Raw genomic sequence first — 24,927 nt, 5'->3', positions numbered from 1 at the left:
GACCTTAGTAAGAGGGGAGGAGGGCCATGCGTTTTACGAGGACATGATGTGGATGCAGTGTCAGCGGGTTGGAAGATGTGGAAAGTTAGGTGGCTCTGTTCTATTTCTCAGTGAATCAAGAAAGGGTCAAGGGTGAACCGGGAGGGAGGCCGGAATTCTGATGTAAGAGAAGGTAGGAAATGGTGTTCAGAGAGTGGAGGAGTAAACTGATGGGAGAAACCTACTGAGACTGCTAGACATTGGCAAGTGCCCATGTAAGATTCGCAGTTAGCAACTAGATGTGGGATCAGTCTACACAGATCTAGTTGTTGTTTTCTTCTCCCACCACATTAAGCTGAGCAGACTCAGGTGACAGATAAGTAGAGTTAAATTGACTACGGTTGGGGTTCTCCCAAGTAAGAGGACTTAGGAGTTGATAAGGAGTTGATGATTACTGAAGTGAATTCTAGTGATGAGGCCACAGCATCATAACTAGGTAGAAGGGAGGCAGAGAAACGAAGGGTTCCAGGCAGCAAGGGTGGGGAACCACTCTCTTCTCCAGCCATCCCATATCCCAAAAGGAAAGAAGGTGGCCCTGTTGTGAAGAAGCAGGAGGCCAAGAAAGTGGTCCATCCCCTGCTTAAGAAAAAGACCAAGAATTTTAGCATTGGACAGGACATCCAGCCCAAAAGGGACCCCACCCTTTTGTCAAATGGCCCCGTTACATCAGGTTGCAGCAGCAAAGGGCTGTTCTCTATAAACGTCTAAAAGTGCCTCTGATGACTAACCAGTTCGCCCAGGCCTTAGGACCACCCCCCCTGCCCCGCCAAACAGCTACTCAACTGCTTAAGCTGACCCACAGACACAGACCAGAGACAAAGCAAGAGAAGAGACTTGGGCAGGGCTGAGAAGAAAGCTACCAGCAAAGGGGATGTCCCTGCTAAGAGGCTGCCTGTCCTTTGAGCTGGGTTAATACTGTCACCACCTTAGTGGAAAACTGGAAGGCTCAGCTGGTGGTGACTGCACATGATGTGGATCCCATGCAACTGGTGGCTTCCTGGCTGCCCTGTGTTGTAAGATGGGGTTCCCCGGGGCATCATCAAGGGGAAGGCCAGGCTGGGACATCGGGTCCGCGGGGAGACCTGCACCGCTGTGGCCTTCACGCAGGGTAGCCTGGGAGACAAAGGAGCTCTGGCTGAGCCGGTGGAACCCATCAGGACCAAGTCCAGTGACAGACATGAGGCGATCCCCTGTCCCTGGGGAGGCAGCGTGCTGGGTCCAAAGTCGGTGGCTTGCATCGCCGCTGGAAAGCTGGAAAAGGCCAAGGCTGGAGAACTGGCCACGAAACTGGGCTGAGTGGATGCTGTGGAATTTTCTGTACCTAGAAGTAATAGAAAGTTCTCTTTCAAAAAAGAAAAAAAATGACTGGCGGACAGAAGAGCTATTAAGACACGTGGCAGGAAAGTAGAAAGTGGTTTTTGGAGAACAGGATGCTTGAAATGGACGTGTGGGAGGTGGCAAAGTTAACAATGACCAGGCGAAATGCAGAAAGGATTGTTGAAAATGAGGCTGAGGAACCGGGTCCGAGGTACTGGAGGGAACATCGGCATTCACGGCCGAAAAGCCTGACGGACAGTAACGGGAGGAGAGCGAGGCTTAAGTCAGGTGAAGAGTCCTCCGTGAACGACCGTGGGTAGATGTGACGGCAACATAGGGGTGGCACAGTCCGACGGCTGCATTTCAGAGGACACGGACGTTGGAGGGAGGAGGACAGGGACATGACTGGGAAGGGGAAATGAGCAGCAAAGAAGGCCATCTTTTTCTCCTCTAAATCCTTTAGAACCAGGAGTGTTTGAAAAAGCACAGCCACTCTAGAGAAGAGAAAAGTCAATGTCCTGAGGGGGCAGCTGGATTTTAGTATTTAGTACTTAGTAGGTGGAAAGTGAAGGAAACACTGAGACAAATGGTAGGGGACAGACGGGTGGAGTGGGAGAAGGTGTTCCTGATGAAAGGTCATGAGGTCAAGGATGTGCAGGGCAAGGGTGTGGGAATGTTGGGCTTTCTTCCAAGGTTGAGCTGCCCTCCGTAACCCAGTTGCCCCCCTGAGAGGTCTAGCCCTGTTCTCTCATTTCAGACCCAAGAGGGCTCAGGGCCCAGAGGGGCAACTTGTTCCCTTCTTACTCGCAGGTTCTGAGTCTGGTTTAAAGTCTGAGGGGGTCTTGTTCAGCTCTACCTGGCAGAGGGCCCTCCTTCCTGCCGGCACCCTCCTGGTACGGGGACCTCACCCCTACCCAAGCCACTTTCTTCATGCTACGGAACACTCCCTGGGGCTTCCATCTGCAGGATCCAGTCCTGCCAAGGCCATCCTGAGCTGCCCCAAACCTGGAAGTGCCTGTTCCCAAAGGAGCCTGTAGGTAACAGAAGGTGCCATCAGTCCCCCTCCCACTCCTCAGCCCCTGAACTTCTCCCAGTCTTCAGGTCAGGGAAGTGATAAGAACCTGCGTTAGGCTTATCTGCCTCTTTACTTACAGTTCAATTTGTCCAACAACTCTAATGGAGGCATTTCCATCTTCCTCCCTTCTGCGGACGAGGAAACTGATCACAGAGGGGTCCATTCCCTTCCCTGAGGTCACACAGCATGGGGGTTGTGAAGCCCGGCGTGAATGAAGCTTGGCCTCGACCTCCAAAGTCCTCGCAAGTCGTTTCTGCGCAATCCTGCCTCCACTTCCTGGCTGTGTCACGAACTCCTAGTCTGATGGGAGAGGGCCCAAAGCAGGGCAGTCTCCATGCAGGACGACTACAGGTCAGATGCTCCCAGGCTGGTGGAGGTTTAGAGGAGAAGGTGGCACCGAGTTGGCCTTCGAACGAAGAACTGAGGTCGACTGGGAAGGAAAGCAAGAGGGCGTTTGTGGCCTCGGGACCTAGACATCCCCTGGCCCGTGATCCTGAGCCCTCCCCCGACCGGTGAGTGTCTGACGGTAGCTGGGGGCGGGCCGAAGGGTGGGGACAAGGCTGTTGGGGCCCAGGTTTCACGTGGCGCCGGGGGGGTTTATGGACGGGGCTGGGAGGACTAAGATCAATAATCAGCCATCGATCCCCTTTGCAGTGGTTGGATTTGCCCTTCGATGAATACTTTGGTCTTTTTTTTTTTTTTTCTTAAAAAAATGTTTTTTAAATGTTTATTTTTGAGAGAGAGCGAGCTGGCGGGGGGCTGGAGGGGAAGGGTTGCACAGAGAGAGATGGAGACAGAATCCAAAGCAGGCTCTGTGCTCACAGCGCAAAGCTCCACGTGGGGCTCGAACCCCACAACCCTGAGATCACGACCTGAGCCCACCCTGGTGCCCCACGTTGGCCTCTTCTTGACTAAACACTGATGCGTTTGTTCATAATTAGAAAATAATGCATATTTAGTTCTTCAGAGTGTGAGAAAAACTGTGTTGGCCCATGTATGGCCCCCTGGGTGCGAAGAGACGATTGGCTGGGGTCTCCCGTCCTCCCTTGATTGGAAGAGTTGTTCGGGTTCAGCTCCAGGAAGCAGCATTCTTGGAGGAAAAGGCCGACCGACCTTGGAGGCAGAAGAACACCATCAGGAGCTCAAAGGACAGCAAGGAGCCGGGAGTTGACCACCAACTAGAGCCCTAAGCGGGGCTGACTCCTCTTGGCCAGAGCCCGTGTGACGAAGAGAGAGTTCAGAGCTCCGGCCCTGGGCGTCGACCTCCCGTCACTTACCAGCTTCGAGATGTTGCCGCGGCTGCCCTTATGCTTGTATCTCGGTGTCTCTGCCAACGTCCGGGAGACGGTGAGACAACCCACCTCACGGAGCCATTGCGAGCATCGGAGCAGGCAGCAGATGTGCGCCCAGTAGGGTGTTTGCCGCCAAGCAAGCATTCGGTAGTTCATCGGCCAGAATTCTGGTTTTGTCCGTGGTCTTCATCTCCGGGCTGGATTAGGACTTTCCATTTCCGAAAAGGATACTGATGGCCAGTGATAACTTCAGCCTCTCGGTCGCCGTGGGTACCAGCCACCGCACGAAGCTTTTTACCGTCTCCCGACGATGTCTGGCCTCCCTCCACTCCTTGCCTCTGGCCTCACCGTTGCCTTTTCCTTGCGAAAGTCTTTATTTATGCACTCTTCATCGGGCACATATAGCCAGCAGACAGCAGCTGGTCTCAGAAGCCTTTGTTCCTTCCAACAAACAGCTCCTCTTGTAGAACAAGATTCTATCCACCTCTGTTTCGAATACCGTATTATTTCACCGTCTCTTTATCGCCCCCACTAACGTCTGAACTCTCATCCTGAGATGATAGTCCTCTTTAAATCCCATTGCCCAGCACACTGCCAATCACATAGAAGATGCTCAGTATAAGGTGTTGAATCAGTGAACGAAAATGAAGTCTTTAGGTAGGAGAATTGTCACCCCTTGGATTTCTGGGAAGAGATTTATATTTGAAAGCATAGGCACATTTTAAATTAGCAAATTGCCCTGTAGCAATATCACGACTTCTTTGTGGCTCTGTGATATTCCATCAAGTCGCTAGCGTTTAATTATATGGTGTGATCACCAAGTACAGCTTTATGGTGTGCTTTGTTTCATTACGTACATGAACATTTTCATTTACTACCACATAATCTTCAGAAACATAATTTTGTAAAAGATTTTTTAGTTTTGGCTAATCTTTGCACTCAACACGGGGCTCGAACTTACAGCCCCAAAGACGGAGATGTGTGCTCTACCACTGAACCAGCCAGGTGCCCCAGAAACATAATTTTAATCACTGAATACAGTTGTTGTTCCTCAGTTTAAGTGTTTCACTATTGTTAAAATTTCACTGTTCTAGCATTCCACGTCAAACTACAGTGATCGTGTAAACACATAAAATTGTTTCTCTTTGGATTGTTTTCTAACAAAAGATATGGGATTACTGGATCATTTTAGGACAGTTGATACATAGCATTAGCATGATTTTATTATCATTTAAAATATAGTGAATATGGTAAGCTAAAATGATATCTCAGACCACTTTTTACTTTGTCCACGGGATATAATATTGAAATTATTCTATCGTGATTTATTACTAATCATTTATTACTAATTGCATTTCCTTTTCTGTGAGTTATCTTTTTTTCACTTTGCCCAATATTGAAGTCTTAGTGTTTTCCTAATACCTTTATATATAAGCCATTTATATGGTAAAGATGTGCACTCAACATACAAGTTTGAGGTTCTGTATGTATGATGCTATTCTATGTGCTCGACGTATGGTATTTAACAATCAGGCAAACATTTTTGCGCTCATTTAGCTTATATTCAAGAGTGTGAGACAGGATGACTGGGTGGCTCAGTCGGTTAAGCGCCTGATTCTTGATTTCAGCTCAGGTCATGATCTCATGGTCCGTAAGTTCGAACCCCTCATGGGGCTCCATGCTGACAGTGTGAAGCCTGCTTGGGATTCTCTTTCTCTCTTTGCCCCCCACCCCACTTGTGCGCACATGCACTCTCTCTCTCTCTCTAAATTAATAAATAAAAACTTAAAAAAAAACTATGAGATATGGACGCCTGGGTGACTCAGTCTGACTCATCTGACTTTGGCTCAGGTCACAGTCTCTCAGTTTGTGGGTTCAAGCTCTCTGCTGTCAGAGCCTGGAGCCTGCTTAGGATTCCGTGTCTCCCTTTCTCTGTGTCTCTCCCCCATTCACACTCTCTCCCTCTCAAAAATAAATAAACATAAAAAAGTTTTTTTAAAAGTATGAGACGCAAAATAAGTAGGAAAATAGAATATTTAGTATTTGAAATATTAAGAAATGTCAAGGAGAAAAAAATCAGAGTGGAGATTGATAAAATCTTCTATAAGAGGGGGTTGAAATTTAACAATGGAAGGTCTCATCGGGAAAGTAATTTTTTGATAAAAACTTGAAGGGAATGAACATTTTATTATACAAATGTGAAAGAAGAATATTTGAAGCAGGAAACACCAAATGCAAAAGACCTGAGATAGGAACATGCTTGGCATCTTTGAGGCGAAGGCTAGTTTGGAGAGAGGAAGGGGGGGATAGTAGGAAACGAGGCTAGAATATTAAGGGTAGATCGTGTTATGTCTTAAAGTCATAATAAGGAAATGTATGTGTGTGTCTATTTTCCTTTATAGAGAAAAAATAATCAGGCAAGAGTCTTCAATACATGCTAAATCAGGGGCGCCTGGGTGGCTCAGTCGGTTGGGCGGCCGACTTCGGCTCAGGTCATGATCTCGTGATCCGTGGGTTCGAGCCCCGCGTCGGGCTCTGTGCTGACGGCTCAGAGCCTGGAGCCTGTTTCGGATTCTGTGTCTCCCTCTCTCTGACCCTCCCCTGTTCATGCTCTGTCTCTCCCTGTCTCAAAAATAAATAAAATGTTAAAAAAAAAAATAAAAAGCTCATCCATGACCTAATTTGTACTAGTATTTTATTCCTATTAGCTGAATAATATTCCATTGTGTAGATATACTACATTTTAATCTAGTCATCATTTCATGGACTTTTAGATTGTTTATACCTTTCTGGCTATGATGAATGATCTCCCTTCCTCCCTCCCTCCCTCCCTTCCTGGCTTCCCTCCTTCCCTGGCTCCGCACCCAGTGTGGGGCTTGAACTCAAAACCCTGAGATCAAGTGTCCGATGCACTAGCGACTGAGTCAGCCAGGCGCCCATGAATAATGCTTCTACGAACTTTCACGTACACATTTTTTTTTATTTATTTATTTATTTATTTATTTATTTTTTAATATATGAAATTTACTGTCAAATTGGTTTCCATACAACACCCAACACGTACACATTTTTGTGTGGATATGATTTTCTTTTTCTTGGCTGTATACCTAGGAGTGGAATTGCTGGACTGTATGGTAACTCTTTTTGTCTGGGGAGTTGCCAAACTGTTTTCCAAAGTGGCTGCACCATTGTACCTTCCCACTAGCGATATATTGAAGGTTCCAATTTCTTCACATCCTTGCCAACACTTCTTACTATTTGTCTTTTTGTTTATAACTAACCCAGTGGGTGTGAAGTTGTAAATCATTGCAGTTTTGATTTACATTCTCTGATGGCTAATGATGTTGAACATCTTTTCATGTGCTTGTTAGCTATTTGCATCTCTTACTTGGAGAAATGTGTATTAGCTCCTTTCTTCATTTCAAATTTGGTTCCTTGTCTTCTTAGTGAGTCATAAGCATTTCTGTATTCTGGATACAAGTCCCATATCAAATATATGAATTGCAATTTTTTTTCCATTCTGTGGGTTGTCTTTACTTTCATGATGGTATCCTTTGAAGCACAAAAGTTTTAATTTTTATGAAATCCAATTTACCTATTTTTCCTTGCTTGTGCTTTTGTGATATATCTGAGAAGCCTTCGCCTAACCCAAGATTACATGTGATTACTCACAATGTTGTCAATTGTGGCCAGGATTAATTTGAAGATGCTGCACTATACCCTGTGTTACCTTTTGACACAATTCATTACCGTAATACTACAGTTTTCAAAGTGTGGAATGTGGAAATCTGGGGGAACCAGAGATGTGTTTAGTATGCTTGGAAGTCTAAAACTATTTTTGTAATAATATAAAAATGTTATTTGTCTTTTTTACTCTGTTGACATTTGCCCTAGTGGTATAAAAGCATTGGCAGGGAAAACCACTGGCATCGTCATCACATCTGTGATAGTTCACTGTACACATTAAAAACAAATTTGTTTTAGGGGCGCCTGGGTGGCTTAGTCAGTTAAGCCTCTGACTTCAGCTCAGGTCATGATCTCACAGTTGGTGAGCTCAAGCCCCGAGTTGGGCTCTGCGCTGACAGCGCGGAGCCTGGAACCTACTTCAGATTCTGTGTCTTCCTCTCTCTCTCTCTCTGCCCCTCCCCCACTCTCTCTTGCCCTCTCTCTCTCTCTCTCAAAACCAAATAACCATTAAAAAAATTTTTTTTAGGGACACCTGCATGGCTCAGTCAGTGACACATTCAACTTCAGCTCAGGTCATGGTCTCGCGGTTCATGAGTTCAAGCCCCACATCGGGCTCTCAGCTGTCAGTGCAGAGCCTGCTTTGGATCCTCTGTCCACCACTGCCCCCTCCCCCGCCCACCCTGCTCTCTCTGCCTCTCCCCTGCACACGCTCTCTTTCTCTCAAAAGTAAACATTAAAAAAATTATTTTTAAATATTTTATTTTAAAGTAATCTCTACACCCAGCATGGGACTCGAACTGACAACCCTGACATTAAGAGTCACATGCTGCACTGACTGAGCCAGCCAGGTGCCCCTCACTGTACACTTTTGAATTTTTTTATTTTTAAATGTTTATTTTGAGAGAGAGAGAACAAGCAGGGGAGGGGCAGAGAGAGAGAGAGAGAGAGGGAGAGAGAGAATCCCAAGCAGACTCCATGTCCAGCACACAGAGCCTAACGCAGGGCTCAATCTCATGACAGTGAGATCATGACCTGAGCCAATATCAAGAGCTGGAAACTTAACTGACTGAGCCATCCACGCACCCCCTCAATGTACACTTTTTGGATAGAGAATAGTTAAAATTATTTAACTTAGTAGTATTACAAAAATACTGGATTCCTTGAAAGAATCTTAGATATTGGCCCAACCCAATATCAATATTTTATTTAGTTTTCATATATGACTTTCAGTTTATTTTTTTTAATGTTTATTTATTTATTTTGAGAGAGAGAAAGAGAGATCACAAGGGGGAAGGGACAGAGAGAGAATCCCGAGCAGGCTCTATGCTCAGCACTCAGCGCAGAGCCCAACGTGGGGCTTAATCTCACAACTGTGAGATGATGACCTGAGCCAAAATCAAGAGTCAGACACTTAACCAATTGAGCTACCCAGATGCCCCTCAGTTTACTTATGTTTTTAGTTTTGTTTTCTAAATGTTTATTTTTGAAAGAGAGAGCGTGAGCAGGGGAGAGGCAGAGAGGCGGGGGGGGGGTGGGGTGGGGGGACAGAGGATCCCATACAGGCTCTGCACTGGCAGCAGAGAGCCGGATGTGGGGTTTGAACTCAGGAACCATGAGATCATGACCTGAGCCAAAGTCTGGTGCTCAACCGACTGAGCCACCCAAGCGCCCCCAATTTATTTTAGATGAGTATACTCTATCTGGTTTTAACTTTTTAATTCTGAACTCAGTGCTGACAAGGCTACATATGCATATAATCAATTAGGCTGTGGCCCTTAAAATAACTGCCAAAATGAAGCATTCCATTTTAGCTTGGGGGCAATAACAGTAATAAAGATCTGCCATATGATGTGACAGCTGGTGTAATACCTTTATCATAAAACTAATTATGTGAATTTTTCTAGGTTTTAGCTTACAGTAAGATTTTCTCCCCAAATATTCCAGGGTCTGTCATACTAAACCATCACTGCTAAAGCATAAGCTGTGTGGGCATGATATTGTTGGTGATTATCTTGAGCACTCTCCTATGTAAGAATTTTGAAACTTAACTCTCAATTTCCTGAGAAGGAATATATTTTCATATGTAAATTTCCCACATATCTAAGAATGGTAATATCCTTTGGATCGTCCAAACTCAGTTTGAGCTTCTGAATCTAAATGTTAGGTAGAAAATAAGACTGAACTGAAACCTGGTTACATTACTTCCTAGCGCGTGACCCACGAGAGGCCCTAGTATGCAGATGAACGTGTGACAGTTTGGAGCGACAGTCATCTCTAGAGGCAATAGAAGCATCAAACAGAAACTCTTAGAGGAAAGAAGCATTTTATTATTTTTTTTATTTTATTTTATTTTATTTTATTTTTTAACGTTTTTTATTTTATTTTTGAGACAGAGAGAGACAGAGGAGGGGCAGAGAGAGAGGGAGACACAGAATCCGAAACGGGCTCCAGGCTCTGAGCTGTCAGCACAGAGCCCGACGCGGGGCTCGAACTCGCGGACCGTGAGATCATGACCTTGAGCCGAAGTCGGACGCTTAACCGACTGAGCCACCCAGGCGCCCCAAGAAGCATTTTAAAACAAGCATATTAGACAGGTGAGTTTTACTAGTATCACTCTAATGCGGTTATTCCTTTACTTGCAAAATTAGTTGTTGAGCCGATTTTGCTCATGAACAAATGATGTTATACTCAAAGTGGAAAATCCATTTCTTTGCTTCGTGATTCTAAAATCAGTTTGTATGTTAAAATGTGTTTAATGTAGCTTGAGCAACCAGTTCTACTTCTCGATTATATGCAGGAGTGATTCTTTTCCAGCACTCAGTTATTGATTGTAGAACCTTTCATTTTCTCCTTAAATAAACCAAGATATTCAAATACATCTTAGAACTGCTAACGGTGGCACTGCTGGGAATTGACCCAGGGGAGACAGGATGCTGAGGCCCAGGGGCACTTGCACCCCGATGTTTCTAGCAGCACTCACAACCATAGCCAAATGATGGAAAGAGCCTAAATGTCCATCAGCTGATGAATGGATAAAGAAATTGTGGAATTTCTTTATGGAATACTACATGGCAATGGAATGGAATACACAATGGACTACTACGTGGCAATGAGAAAGAACGAAATATGGCCCTTTGTAGCAACGTGGATGGAACTGGAGAGTGTGATGCTAAGTGAAATAAGCCATACAGAGAAAGACAGATACCATATGGTTTCACTCTTACGTGGATCCTGAGAAACTTAACAGAAGACCATGGGGGAGGGGAAGGAAAAGGAAAAAAAAAAAAAGTTAGAGAAGGAGAGAGCCCAACCATAAGAGACTCTTAAAAACTGAGAATAAACTGAGGGTTGATGGGGGGTGGGAGGGAGGGGAGGGTGGGTGGTGGGCATTGAAGAGGGCACCTGTTGGGATGAGCACTCGGTGTTGTATGGAAACCAATTTGATAATAAATTTCATATTAAAAAAAAAAACTGCTAATGATGTGTGGTTGTCTCATAAAGTGAAATGAGCCCAGTTTCAAAAAGGTATGAAGGAGCAGAGCTTTCGTGATCAAGACATACTGTTGTACCATGGATAGCTCTCGCTGTATTTGCTTATTATTAGTTCAGGCCATTGTGTAATCATTTTTGTGCCCAAAAGTATATGTATTCAGTCACGCACACACACATATAAGCTAACACACATGCACGCACACAAACACGCATCTTTGCTTGACAATAACTTCACTATCATTTTGTGTTATTAAAATTTAAATATTTTCAGAAAAAAGCAAAAGTTACTATTTTCTACATAACTTTTTTTCAAATATTTTAATTTTTTTTAAGTGATCTCTACATCCAATGTAGATCGAACTTGCAAACCCCAGATCAAGAGTCTACTGACTGCTATCCAGGCATGCCTCTACATAATGTTTTGAAGTACCATTAATAATATATGAGAAATAGTTTTTAAATGTATTTTTTAAAGTAATTTATTTATTTTGAGAGAGAGAGGCAGGGGAGGGCCAGAGAGAGAGGGAGAGACAGAGAGTCCCAAGTAGGCTTGGCACTGTCAGCAGAGCCCGACTCAGGGCTCGAACTCATGAACCGTGAGATGAACCTGAGCTGAAGTCAGGAGTCAGAAGCTTAACTGACCGAGCCACTCAGGCGCCCCTGAAAAATGCTTTTTGATTAAAAATGCACTTTGTTTTATATTAGGTTTCACTTCTTTGTCTCGGAATGTTCTCAGGTCTCCTGGCACAAGAGAACCACGGTGGCAACATGGATATGAGGTGAATGCTCAGCCATTGGTGTTTCATCCCACACTGTTCATTCTCCACATTGACTCTGGCCCTCAGGGAGGCGTAATACATCCCAACCGTTACCGTAGCCCCACAGTGCTCATAGTTAAGCAGATTCTGGGACTGCGTGTTGGTGCGGGAGTGTCAGGGAAATGGCAGGGCTGGAGGACGCTGGGTGAGAGTGAGGAAGGGGTCATTGTTCCTGAGGGATGGGGGAGACCGTGTTTGACATCTGGGAACAGTGAGGAGGGAGGGACCCTGAAGGAATATGGCCCAGGGTTTCTCCCACTGCTTCTCAACAGTCTCATTTTTCTCTGTTGAAAGGCCTGGGTTTTGCAGTTCAAGCCCCACTATCGGGGTCGTCGTGGTGCCATTATTTTCTGACAAGTTTTCTCCTTTTTCCCCTAGACCAAAAAAGATGGCAGCAACAGAGCACGGTGCCCTCAGCAACCTGTTTCCTAGTCTCCACAGCCACCTCCCGATTCCCGGGTCCCACCCGAGGATTGTCGGGACAGCAGGAATAGGATGTTTTTTTTCTCATTCCCTCCTCAAGGTGACTCTTCATGTCAGCCTCTCCAAGGCTGTAGTAACTGTGTGTCTGTTACTCTCTTTCACTTATCATCCCCCTCGTGTATAAAATGGGGACATTAACATTGTTTATACTTCTAAAATATACAAACCTGTGTTTGTATATTTTGTGTCCTCAATTGTGTGTAGCAAAGAAGGGATAGAACATTGAGCTCGGGAGGAAGAAGCTCAGCCAGGACTGACCGAAAGGTAGAAAGGGCACCTGGGTGGCTCGGCTGAGCATCCGACTGCGACTCAGGTCATGATCTCGAGGTTCATGAGTTCAAGCCTTGTGCTGGGCTCCGTGCTGACAGTGTGGAGCCTACTTGTGATTTTCTCTCTCTCCCTGTCTCTGTGTCCTTCCCCGCCTCATGTGCACTCACTCACCCTCTTTCAAAAATAAATGAATCGACTTAAAAAAAAGGTAGAAAGAAGACAATTGGTTATTCCAGAGACAGGATTTGGTGGTTTGTGTTTGTGTTGGGTGGGTGGGGTAGAAGGTGATGCAGAGAATGTGCCCTGAAGAATTGTAACCTCGGATGATGGAGTAGCTCTTCAGGCATTTGAAGAAGACAGCTCTCCTCTGGGCTTCAACCCGTTAGTCGTTTCTCTAGTTACATTGTTATGTTAGGGTTTTGCAGGTGAGGGCGGCTGATGTCACACATGGGCTTTCACACATAGGGTTTCTGGGGAGTATGACATTATTTGCATCTGTTTAGAAAGTGTTTATTTATTTTGAGAGAGAGAGCACGATCAGGGATCAGGGATCAGGGAGAGGAGTAGAGATGGAGGGAGAGAGAGAATCCCAAGCAGGCTCTACACTGTCAGGGTGGATCTCGACGGGGGGTGGGGGGCTCAAACCCAGAAACCATGAGATCATGGCCTGAGCCCAGACCAAGAGTCTGTCATTCAACCAGCTGAGCCACCCAGGTGCCCCAATGACTGTAGCTTTATAGTAAGTTTTTAAATCAGGAAGTGTGAGAACTCCAACTTCGTTCTTCTTTTTCAAGGTTGTTTGACCGTTTCAGGGTCCCTTCAGATTCCATATGAATTTTAGGATGGATTTTTCTCTTTCTGCAAAAAACCCTTTTGGGGTTTTGATAGGGATAGCCTTAACCTTGTAGGTTGGTTTGGGTAGTTCGACATCTTATTATTAAGTCTTCTAATCCATGAACATGGGGTGAGTTTCCGTTTACCTGTGTCGTCTTTAATTTCTTTCAGCAGTGCTTTACAGTTTTCAGTGTACAAGTCTTTCACCTCCTTGATTAAGTTTATTCCAGGTATTTTATTCTTTTTAATATTATTGTAAATGGAATTGTTTTCTTAACTTTTTTCCAGATTGTTCATTGTTAGTGTATAGAAATGCAACTGGTTTTTTGTATAATGATTTTGTATCCTGCAAATTTGTTGAATTCATTCTTTTATTTATTAAAAAAAAATTTTAATCTTTACTTATTTTTGAGAGAGAGAGACAGAGCGTGAGCAGGGGAGGAACAGAGAGAGAAGGAGACACAGAATCCGAAGCAGGCTTCAGACTCTGAGCTGTCAGCACAGAGTCTGACACGGGGCTCGGACCCACGAACCGCGAGATCATGACCTGAGCCCAGACCAAGAGTCTGTCATTCAACCGACTGAGCCCCCCAGGCGCCCCATCATTGTATCTTTTATTTTAAAATCTTATCCTTTTCTACAAGCTCTGATAGAACTGGTGCTGGTGGGCACTCTAGTCATGGTCCTGATTTTAAAAGGAATGGCTTTGGGACACGTGGGTGGCTCAGTCAGTTGAGCATCCCACTCTTGGTTTTGGCTCAGGTCATGATCGCGCAGTTCGTGGGATTGAGCCCCACATCGGGCTCTGTGCTGACAGCTGGGAGCCTGTTTGGGATTCTTCTCTCCCCTCTCTCTCTCTGCCCCTTCCCTGCTCGTGCTCTCTCTCTCTCTTTCTCTCTCTCAAAATAAGTTTAAAAACTTAAAAAAAATTTAAAAGGAATGGCTTTTGCTATTTACAGTTTATAAATTGCTACCTTTATCAATTTAAAGAAGTTCCCTTTTGTTCTTAATGTGCTAGTGCTCGTGTGTGTGTTTCAAATCATGAATATTCTTCTCGTTCAATATGCTCTGTGTCAGCGCTTTTCTCTTTTATTCTGCTAATGTGGTGAGTTGCATTAATAGATTCTATAATATCAAACCAACTTTGCATTCCTGAAATGAACTAAATTGGCCATTATGTACTTTTTCAACTTTAGTGTATTTGGTTTGTCAGTATTTTAGATAGGATATTTGCATCAGTATATTCATGAGTGAAACGGAGTAATTTTATTTTTTCATACAGTTTGGTTATGCTAACTTCATAAAATAAGGAGTATTCTTATTTTTGTAATTCCGGGGGGTGAGGGGAGACACATAAGAGTAGAATTATATGTACCTTGCATGTTTGCTAGAATTTGCCTGTAAAATCATCTGTCTTTAATATTTTTTTTTACTTTTTTGTGCTAAAGCATTTAAAGTGCTGATTCAATTTTTAAAAAGATGTCAGATTTTGCATTTATTTTTGAGCCAATTTTGGTAAATACGTTTTCTAGGAATTTATGCATCTTATCTAAGTTTTCAAATCCATTGTGGTAATATCATTCATAATGTTTCTTATCCTTCTAATCTCAGTATACCTCCCTTTATATTCTAAGATTGTTTCCTTTTTTTTCTTTACCTATCTTCCTAGAGGTTTGTCAGTTTTGTTGGTGTTTTCAAATACTGTAATGAGTTTTATTTTACTTTCAAATTTTGTTTAATTTCTGTTCTTACGTTTATTGTTTATTTCCTTATACCATTTTTGAATTTATTCTACAATTCCTTTTTCTACTATTTCTTTTTCCAGTTGAACAGTTCTCATTAATTTTCATCCTTTCTTCTCTTCTGGTGTAAATATTTAAAGACTAAATTTCCCTCTCGGGACGGCTTCAGCTGCCTACCATAATTTTGGATAAGTGATATTTTATTATTGTTCAATTACAAGTGTTTTCTATTTTCCATTATGATATATTCCAGGTTACATGAAAATGTGTTTTCTAATTTCCAAATGTGCAGGGATTTTTAGTTATCTCGTTAAAAATCACTTTGTAGTTGGGGCGCCTGAGTGGCTCAGTCGGTTAAGCATCTGATTTCAGCTCAGGTCGTGATCGCATGGTTTGTGAATTCAAGCCCCGTGTCAGGCTCTGTGCTGACAGCTCAGAGTCTGGAGCCTGCTTTGGATTCTGTGTCTCCCTCTCTCTCTATCCCTCCCCTGCTTATGCTCTGTCTCTCTCTCTCTCTCTCTCTCTCTCGGTCCCTCTCAAAAATAAGGGTAAAAATTAAAAAAAAATCACTTTGTAATTTAATTGTTTGCCATTTTCTCTTTCCTTACCAAAGTTTCGTCTGTGTATCCAGACCTCCCCTGTGAAACAGCTTGTTTGTTTAAGTGCTGTCTTGATCCGGTTTTGAGGCCCCGGCTAGAGGCCAACCAGTCCCCCTGTCTAAGCAGGCACCCCCTTTTCAGCACCTCTGCTCTGGGGCCACTGTTCACCGAACGCCCTCATCACCGGGGGACCGGGTACCAGACAACTAAGGACAGCCCAAGATCCCAAATTATCCAAGTTACCCAATCAACAGAGGACCCATGAAAACTCACTCTGCTTGTCAAACATAAGCTGCCCCCCCAGAGCCCCAGCTTGCTGTTACCATCCCTGGGTCCAGCGCCCCGTGTGGCCCTGCCTGGTAGCCTTCTCTCGTTTTAAAAGTGTGCAGCAGGTCTGACGCCGAATCTTCGATGCTTTACTGCCACTGCTGTGCAGCTGAGTCCCACGGAGCTCCTCCCGAAGGCCTTGGGAGCCGAGTCCAGTGTCAGATAAGCTGGTTCCTGTGGGTCGGCATGGTGTGCCTGGCCTGGGGAGTGTACTTTCCTGTGTCTGGGGTTGAAGTCAGGTTTGGTACACCAGAGGGCGCTGTCGTCTCGTGTCACCGAGTCCTTCTCGTTGGATGCCTGCGCCCCACCCTGCCCTGCGGGAGGGTTTGCCCTGCGTGCGTGCTGTTGGTCTGCGCCTCTGTGGTCAGGTTTCAGAAATTCGGCCCGGCGGGAGATGGTGTCTGCGAAAATGTCAGGAGTATAGGTGTCAGCCCCGACGCTGTCCCTGGCCGCGCTGCCCTGAGCGTCCCGCGTGCCCTCTCTGGGTTCCTGCTTCCCCATCTATGAGACAGGCTTTCCTGAGAACGTGATCCTTTTGGGGGTGGGGGTACTGTTTAGTTCTGAAACCGTTTCTGGAGGGGAAACCTACTTTGTGTTTCTCCAGGACAGTAATGGTATTACTTTGCAAACCTGAAGACTGACTTCCCCCAGGGCAACAGCCTCTGCAACGTGCACACCTGAAACCCGCTTTTCCCCCCGAACCCTCACGCAGGCACTGAATGTGGCCCACTGAGGCGAGACCCAAATATCTCCCGGATTCCTAGGTATGGCTACGGGCAACGTGCCAACCTCAGCCAGCTCATGAGAGAAAGCGGTTACTGTGCCTCTTATCCTCATTTTCACCACTGGTTCCTGTCTGTAGTAGGAACCGTGCGAAGTGCTTCACAAACATTGGCTCGTGAATCCTCTCGCAATTCTCACACAGTAACAGACCTTTCTACAGATGAGAAGGTTGAGCTTCACATAGCTGTCGAGGAGCGGCCCTGGGATCCACGCCCAACAGGGAGCTGCCGTTCCTCGCTCGGGGCTGGCATGCTCACCACGCAGGTGCAGTGGGGGAGCATCAGCGGGCTTTCAAGGGAGCCTCTGCAGACCCATCATGCCCGTGACCGCATACGACCATGTGTACCTGCAGACATCACATGTTCTAGGACCCTGACGCCCCAACGCTCCCCCCCCCCCGGGCCAGACCCTGGAGGCAGGGTGCTCAGATGGGCCCTTCCAGGGCTGTCTGAATTCACACACTGCGCCCCGGGCTTTCTGACTTGTCCCTCAGGGCCTGTGATTCCGTGATAGAAGCTTCCTCTGGCTCCACATTTCTAAAATTATGGGTTTTGTTTTGCTTTTGCGGCTCACGTCAACGAAAGGGAAACTTTCCTGAGGCCCCAGAGCCTTGGGGCCTGGGCAGGAGGCCGCCCTGCCGGCAGAGGAAGGACCAATGGAGGGCCCTCCTTTGACCTTCGCGGGGTGCAGGTTGTTGGTGTTGCGGCAGGTGAGAGCGCGGGGGTGCAGGCGAACAGAACCTCTGTGGCGGGTCGCCTTGCCCCAGTTGTATTTCCGGGCCAGGGCCAGCCCTGGCGGAGGGGAGGTGCAGGGATGCCACAGGTGCACAGGTGAAGCACCAAAGTGCAAGGTGGCCCCCTCCTGGTTACTGTAGGCTGAGAGGGTGAGGTCATCCTCTAGCCATCTGCTCGCAAAGACCCGAAGCTGCTGCTCAGGCGGGATGCCCTCCTTGTCTCGGACTTCGGTTTTTGATTCTCAGCGGTGTCGCTGGGCCCGACCTTGAGGGTGACAGTCTTGCCCACTAGGCTCTTCACAAAGACCCGTAATCTCTGCCACAAGGCGTCCACCAGCAAACCGCTGAAGAGAAAGAGGGTGACGGGACCCAAAACTGTGTTTATTCTACAAGTTACCCTGTATAATGGGCATAGACTCACCCATCAAATAGGTTAGGGACTGTTTTTTTTGTTTTTTTGTTTTTTTGTTTTTGTTTTTGTTTTTTTTTTACTCTATCTGCTTCCAGAGTTCACAAGATTGGCCTTGGAAAGCCCCCAAAAAGCATGCCAGTAAGGAACCGTGTTTCACCTGAACTCAAGCCCAGAGTTCCCCAATTCGGGCACGGATTGGTGCTCTCTCTCAGGGTCCGGGGACGCTGCCCTCGCTCCGCTCTCTCAGCCTCGGTACTGTTGGCATTGTGGCCAGGAGAGCTTCGCTGTGGAGGGCTGTCCTACGCCGTGTAGGATTTCAGCAGGGTTCCTGGCCTCTTCTTGTTAGGACCCAGGAAAAACTCCTCCGATCCTCAGAGAAGATGTCTCCAGATACTGGCCAGGTGCCCTGGGGGCAAAGAACCCCTGGGAAACCACTGGCTAACTCGTTCATTCTTAGTAAAAGCAGTATTGCCCTCAAGGAGGCAAAAATTGGTTCTTGGGGATGGAAATAAGCTTACTCTTTTTATATATAAAGCATTGATGTACACATACTACATAACGATATATAGTTGGGCTGTGGTATTAAAATTTCATGGGGAGATGATTAGGAAAAAAATACCTGAAAAGACTCTTTAGGAGGGGTAATAATGAAAGGGCAATAAAACACTGTTCTGGCTCAATATTTTAGTTCCTATTCATGCAAATTCCTTAGGAAAAATGACATTGTGGCTTTTTTTTAATTAAAAAATTTTTTTAATGCTTATTGATTTTTGAGAGAGAGAGAGAGACAGAGCACAAGTGGGGGAGAGGCAGAGAGAGAGGGAGACACAGAATCTGAAAGCAGGCTCCAGGCTCTGTCAGCACAGAGCCTGACATGGGGCTCGAACTTGGAAACGGTGAGATCGTGACCTGAGCCAAAGTCGGATGCTTAACCGACTGAGCCACCCAGAGCATGAGTGGGGGAGGGGTAGAGAGAGAGAGGGAGACACAGAACCCAGGCTCCAGATTCTGAGCTGTCAGCACAGAGCCCGACGCGGGGCTCGACCCCACGAATTGTGAGATCATGACCTGAGCCGAGGTCAGTCACTTAATCGACTGAGCCACCCAGGGGCCCTGACATTGTGGCTCTTTTAAGCCAGACCTAAGGGTTAAGCAACTGTAGACATACAGAGGGAAAGCACTGGAAGCTGGCAGAAGCTGAGGATATGATACTCAAAAGACTTAGGACTGATGTCAGCCCCTCGGCTGTGACTGCTACGCAAACCCAGAGGGACTCTGCTGAGATCACTGTCTGTGGAAGCTCTGCGATTTCTAGGTGGAGGGGCCTGGGGAGGGGTCCTCCTGCTGCAAAGGGGGCTTGAAGCTATGTTGGCCCTCACTCTACACAAGTTATTGAGCGGGGTTGACTAAAGCCCTCTGAGACACACGCATCTGGATACATGTTTCTCTGATGACCCTTCTTGCATGGATCTGGCCTCCCCCCACCCCGACCCCCTCAGGTCCCACCTGTTTGAGGATCGGCACATCACGGCCGCTTTGCCATCGCACACCCACCACGGGCAAATAACAAACAGCTCACCGATCCAGAACATAAAGATCATTTCTACGCAAGGAAATTCTTTACATTAAAAATCCAAGGAGTACACTTTTAAAAACGTAACAACGTTTCTCTTTTAAAAGAAAACTGACTTCATTTTCCTCTTTGATCTAGCAGACAGCAAACCTTCCTAGCTTTCAGTTTGGGGAAGTGACTGACTACGAGTCACTCACTTTCTGCTTCTCACTTCTATCAGAAAAAAAAAAAAAAAAACACTTGAACTCAGCGTAGATGGGTGAGGGACAGAGCTGACACAGGAAGCCACGCGCCTTCAAAGGCATCCTTCTTAGCGCTCAGCTTCTCGCACAAGCCTGGCACTGACTCACGGACCTTGCCCAGAACCACTGTCGGACAAGCAAGGTAAGTGGGGACGGGGCCGTTCTCGGGGCCTCAGGCCGCGCACTGCTTTCTAGAAGGCTGTGTGGACTTTGGAAGTGCTGAGAGCGGGCCAGCCGCTCACCCAGTGCTTCCAACTCGGGCTTCCCGGGCATCCTGGGGCTCGCTGCTGGCTCTCAGCTCAGAGCTCACATCCCATCTACTTACACCCCCCAAGCCCTCGCCTGATGGGCACTTACATATGCGGGGCTCTCTCCCTGCACACCTCTGGCCCGAATCCACACGCTCAGAAGACACAGATAATTTTTATCAAACACACAGTTTTTTCTGCTGCTTGCTTCTATCAGGACTCCCAGGTCAAGAAACACTAACAAATGAGGCCGACGGAATAATCCCCAACATCTACCAGCTGTGTTTACTTGTCTTGTTCTCCTGGCAATTTCCCAACTCCTCAGCCTCTTCTATTCCCTCCGTTTTCACTGGTAAAATGGTGGAGAGAGACCGGGATTGTCATTTATTGAACTAGAATCGATAGTCCTCGTACAACACTTTCTCCAAGATCCTTCAGATGCCCCTGCATCTGTTTGCAGAAGTAAACTCAAATCCCTCTCTTGAGAGACCAAATAGGTTGGAGTGTCTGGGTGTGTGGTGGTAAGGGTGGTGAAAAGGTAGGGAGTAGATGTGAGTTACTGAACAATGTGAAATGGCTGTGATCAGGAATATTGGGGGCGTTTAAGAAGGAGGCAAGAGGGGGTGCCTGGCTCAGTCCGTAGAGCGTGTGACTCTTGATCTCAGGGTCGGGAGTTCCGAGCCCCACATTGGGTGTAGAGATGACTTAAAAAAAAATAAAATAAAATCTTTACAAAAAAAAAAAAAAAAAAGGAAGCAAGAGGAATAGCCTTGAGTCAGAAAGCCCGTCATCCCTAAATTGCTCTGATCCGCATGTGAGCATGCATGTAACTTTAAGAAGGTCTCAACCTCTTCACCTGCCAATTCACATAGGAAAGGAGGGTGGTTGGGGAAGCAGAGATTTCATTTCTGGCCATGATGCGCCTTCTCGAGATCTGTCAGGCTGATTCCCACTGTGCTAGGATTCAGTGCGCGGGACTGATTTTTTGCGTGCAGCATTGACGAAAAGACCGACTCGCATTGCCGTCTGAGTACAGCGCAATGACCTGAGTGCTCCAGCATTCGCGGGGCCTTCTACACGCATCTGCTGCGTTAGCGTCCGACTGGCCCGGGAGCAGCTCGCCACCAGGCCCGGGAGGCCAGGCACGTTCCCATCTAAGATGGTGTTCTAGGATGACATGGGACTTGGGAGTGCGTACCAGAGCCGACTTGCACCAACTCCCAGGGGCTGGTAAAGACCGTTAGAGATTCAGGAATTTCGCGAGGCAGTTGGTGGCTGGGATTTCGCCCCGGTGCAAGTGTTTGCACGACAGACGCCAGCAAGCACCAGAAGTCAGAGCCCCCTCCTGACCTCCCGGACGTGGTGTGCCAGCACGTCACTGGGATCTGGGGACCAAAGAACGAGCTCTGCATGCAACTGTGTGGCCTTCAGAAGTCGCTTAACCTCTCTGAAGGTTTCGTGAGGCACCTGCACCGTGGCTCAGTACGCTTGCTTGGCTTGGCTTAGAGCACCCGACTTTGTTGGGAGTGCGGTAGGGGGCGGGCCGGAGCACGGGAGTGGGATTAAATGCACCATACCAGGGAGCACGCTTCGAAATGTATGTCAAGCTTGCAGGAGGAATTGGAATTTTTATACAAAATCCGAGCCACCCTTCTAGCCCAATGATTACCTAAGCAATTACTGAATTTTTGGAGTTCTAATGTGAAGGGGAAACATGCACAGATTTTTAATCTTCCTGTTTTGTTTTTGTTTTGCTTTTAAGTCACTAAGACGGCCATGGGTGTGGGGCTGTTGGGAATCTCAACTGTCCTGCAGACGATTCGGTGACCCCAGACTATCGTTTCGAAATGCATCCTTGAAAACGCCTCCTTGAGAAGGAGGTTTTACTGTCCCCATGTACAAGTGTGGGGATTCAAGCCCCCGCCCCAGAGCAGGAGGGGAGTGACAGAGCTAGGACTTGGAATCTGCTAACTCCAAACAGCAGGATTGTTTTATTTGGCTGCACTGCCCTGCGAGGAACCCTTCAACTTGGGAAGGCTGGGAAGGGGGTGTCATGAGCCGGGGCACAATACTCGGCGCTATGCTCTGTAGTCAGCACCTTTTCGATTTGCTTTTGTTCCTACAGAGATCGCGTCTGCTCTTCCCTCATTAGCTTCTTGTTGGGCTCAGACCTGCGTCGAGGAGCCTGGAGATTTGAAAATGAACCCCACGGACACAGCAGACACCACCATGGATGAAAGCATCTATCACAATTACTATCTCTATGAAAACATCCCCAAGCCTTGCACCAAAGAAGGCGTCAAGGCGTTCGGGGGGCTCTTCCTGCCCCCTCTCTACTCCTTGGTCTTTCTGTTCGGTCTCCTTGGCAATTCTGTGGTCGTTTTGGTCTTGTTCAAGTACAAGAGGCTCAAGTCCATGACTGACGTGTACCTGCTCAACCTCGCCATCTCAGACCTGCTCTTCGTGTTCTCCCTCCCTTTCTGGGGCTACTATGCCGCAGACCAGTGGGTTTTTGGACTGGGTCTCTGCAAGATTATTTCCTGGATGTACTTGGTGGGCTTTTACAGTGGCATCTTCTTCGTCATGCTCATGAGCATCGACAGATACCTGGCGATAGTGCACGCGGTGTTTTCCTTGAGAGCGAGGACCTTGACTTACGGGGTCATCACCAGCTTGGCCACGTGGTCCGTGGCCGTGCTGGCCTCTCTTCCAGGCTTCTTATTCAGCACCTGTTACACGGAGCGCAACCACACCTACTGCAAAACCAAGTACTCTCTCAACTCCACGAGGTGGAAGGTGCTGAGCTCCCTGGAGATCAACATTCTGGGGTTGGTGATCCCCTTGGGCACCATGCTGTTCTGCTACTCCATGATCATCAGGACCCTGCAGCACTGCAAAAACGAGAAGAAGAGCAAGGCAGTGAGGATGGTCTTTGCCGTGGTGGCCCTCTTCCTGGGTTTCTGGGCGCCTTACAACGTGGTGCTCTTCCTGGAGACCCTGGTGGAGCTGGAGGTCCTTCAGGACTGCACCTTTGAGAGGCACCTGGACTATGCCATTCAGGCCACGGAGACCCTGGCTTTCGTTCACTGCTGCCTCAACCCGGTCATCTACTTCTTCCTCGGGGAGAAGTTCCGCAAGTACCTCGTACAGCTCTTCAAAACCTGCCGGGGCCCCTTCGTGCCCTGTCAATACTGCAGGATCCTCCAGCTCTACTCCCCCGACACTCCCAGCTCGTCCTACACGCAGTCCACCGGGGACCACGATCTCCACGATGCCCTGTGAGCAGCGAAGAGGCACAACTCGGAGCGAAGCTTCCCAAAGGAAGAGCTTACTTAAACTTGTATTATAGTAAGAGTTCCTGAGCCAGTGGCGGGAGGACTTCCATCCGCTGCCGAGCGTGGGCCTCTCACCCCACGGTCAGCTCCTCCTCTTGCCATCTGCGAGTGTGGTGGGGCGAGAGCACACCCGGGCCCCCGCGTCCCCCCCCCCCACCCCGCCCAGGCTTGCCTGCAGGGCTGAGTAAGCAGAAGGAGGATTCTGACCCGCATCTCAACGAGGTTACACATGACACTGTGCGGGAAGGACCATTCGTTCCCCTCTAACCTGCACCGATGGAGCTCTCCAGGGGGACCCGCGCAGAACTGAATGGAGTCTGTCGCTACTTCTTGCTATGAAAAATGGGCCCTTTAATTACTTCCTAGCTTTTGTGGAACAATATAGAAAACTTTGACGCACCGTCCTAGAGTTTTTCTAATAATACAGCTGAAGGACAGTAGATCCCCTGGAGCCGGGTGTATGCAGAAGCAGATAGTGAAGCAACGAACCTCTGTCTTGATTCTTTTACCTTAAAGGATTATTTGGTAACGGAAGCCAAACTTCCGATGCTGATTCCAAGTGTGAGGATGTGATGCAAAGGCATTAGCAAGGTCTGATGTCCAAACGTGAAATACAAGGCATTAAAAAATCCAAACACAGTTGTGGAAACTCAAACGTACTTTCATATGCTTATGGGCACGTTTTGTGTTTGTGGTAACAGATGATATTCGGATTTCACATAATACATAGGTGCAGATACAGGCATTTGGGGGCTTTTACTTGTTTACAAACAGAGCCTTCGAAACTAAAAATAACAAGGGCTAATAAAGTATGATAGTGAAGTGCCTGCAGTCAAGGGAGGCAAGAATAAGCAACTGAAAGCTATTACTGATGTGGCATAAAGAGGAGTGTCAAGCGTCTACGAAGTTGTGAAAACCGTCATCCTCTCTTTTAAAATACTGGCCTCTTCTTAACTTTTGGACGACTCAAAATTTCACTGAGTCATTTCTCACAAGTCATTTTAATCATGTAGTTAATCGTTTGACACCGTTAAGTTAAATCTCTGTTCTTACAGACTTAATTAATCAGAATTAAGACTTTAATCAAGTTGGGAGAGACCTACAGTCCCCCACAAAACAAAAACCTGTCTTGCAAACGATTCACCGAGTCACCGGTTGCAAATGCTTCTGTAAGTTCACACCTTGTTACATGCTCTACCTGTATAAAGGGTGCATTTCCAAAAAGTGTGTTTTTAAAACAGGGATTTTAAAGGGGGTAAGTCGGGGCGCCTGGGTGGCTCGGTCGGTTAAGCGTCCGACTTCGGCTCAGGTCATGATCTCACAGCCCGTGAGTTCGAGCCCCGCGTCAGGCTCTGTGCTGAGAGCTCGGAGCCTGGAGCCTGCTTCGGATTCTGTGTCTCCCTCTCTCTCTGATCCTCCCCTGTTCATGCTCTGTCTCTCTCTGTCTCAAAAATACATAAACGTTAAAAAAAAAAAATTAAAGGGGGTAAGTCGATGTTGCCTTTATAGACGAAGATAAAATAAAGTTGTACATAGTCGGCCAGAGCCTTTTCTCCAGAGCCGGTTTGTGCTGGGTTTCCTGATGGGGGTGGGGACCCATGCTGCCGTGGGTGTGGAGGACCGGCC

At 47.0% G+C, this 24,927-nt stretch overlaps 1 protein-coding gene across 3 annotated transcripts; it reads left to right on the top strand.

Moving 5' to 3' along the window:
• The first annotated feature begins 2,743 nt into the window (after window positions 1-2,743).
• On the top strand, window positions 2,744-23,938 carry CCR4 (C-C motif chemokine receptor 4). Of its 3 annotated transcripts, XR_009261578.1 has the most exons (3): window positions 2,744-2,943; window positions 11,608-11,681; window positions 12,015-12,348. XR_009261578.1 is itself a non-coding variant. In XM_058729289.1 (2 exons), exon 2 carries the CDS (start codon window positions 22,166-22,168, stop codon window positions 23,246-23,248), a length of 1,083 nt encoding a protein of 360 aa, XP_058585272.1. In that variant the 5' UTR covers window positions 2,881-2,943; window positions 22,092-22,165; the 3' UTR covers window positions 23,249-23,938. The 3 variants fall into 3 exon arrangements, 2 of the variants coding, with proteins under 2 accessions (XP_058585272.1, XP_058585271.1); XM_058729289.1 differs by lacking the exons at window positions 11,608-11,681; window positions 12,015-12,348 and adding an exon at window positions 22,092-23,938 and having other exon boundaries at window positions 2,881-2,943; XM_058729288.1 differs by lacking the exons at window positions 2,744-2,943; window positions 11,608-11,681; window positions 12,015-12,348 and adding exons at window positions 19,333-19,860; window positions 22,092-23,938.
• Window positions 23,939-24,927: the final 989 nt, after the last annotated feature.

Source organism: Neofelis nebulosa, chromosome 5 (genome assembly GCF_028018385.1).
Source record: "Neofelis nebulosa isolate mNeoNeb1 chromosome 5, mNeoNeb1.pri, whole genome shotgun sequence".
Lineage (NCBI taxonomy): Eukaryota > Metazoa > Chordata > Mammalia > Carnivora > Felidae > Neofelis > Neofelis nebulosa.
This window is presented reverse-complemented; position numbering and strand designations above follow the sequence as displayed.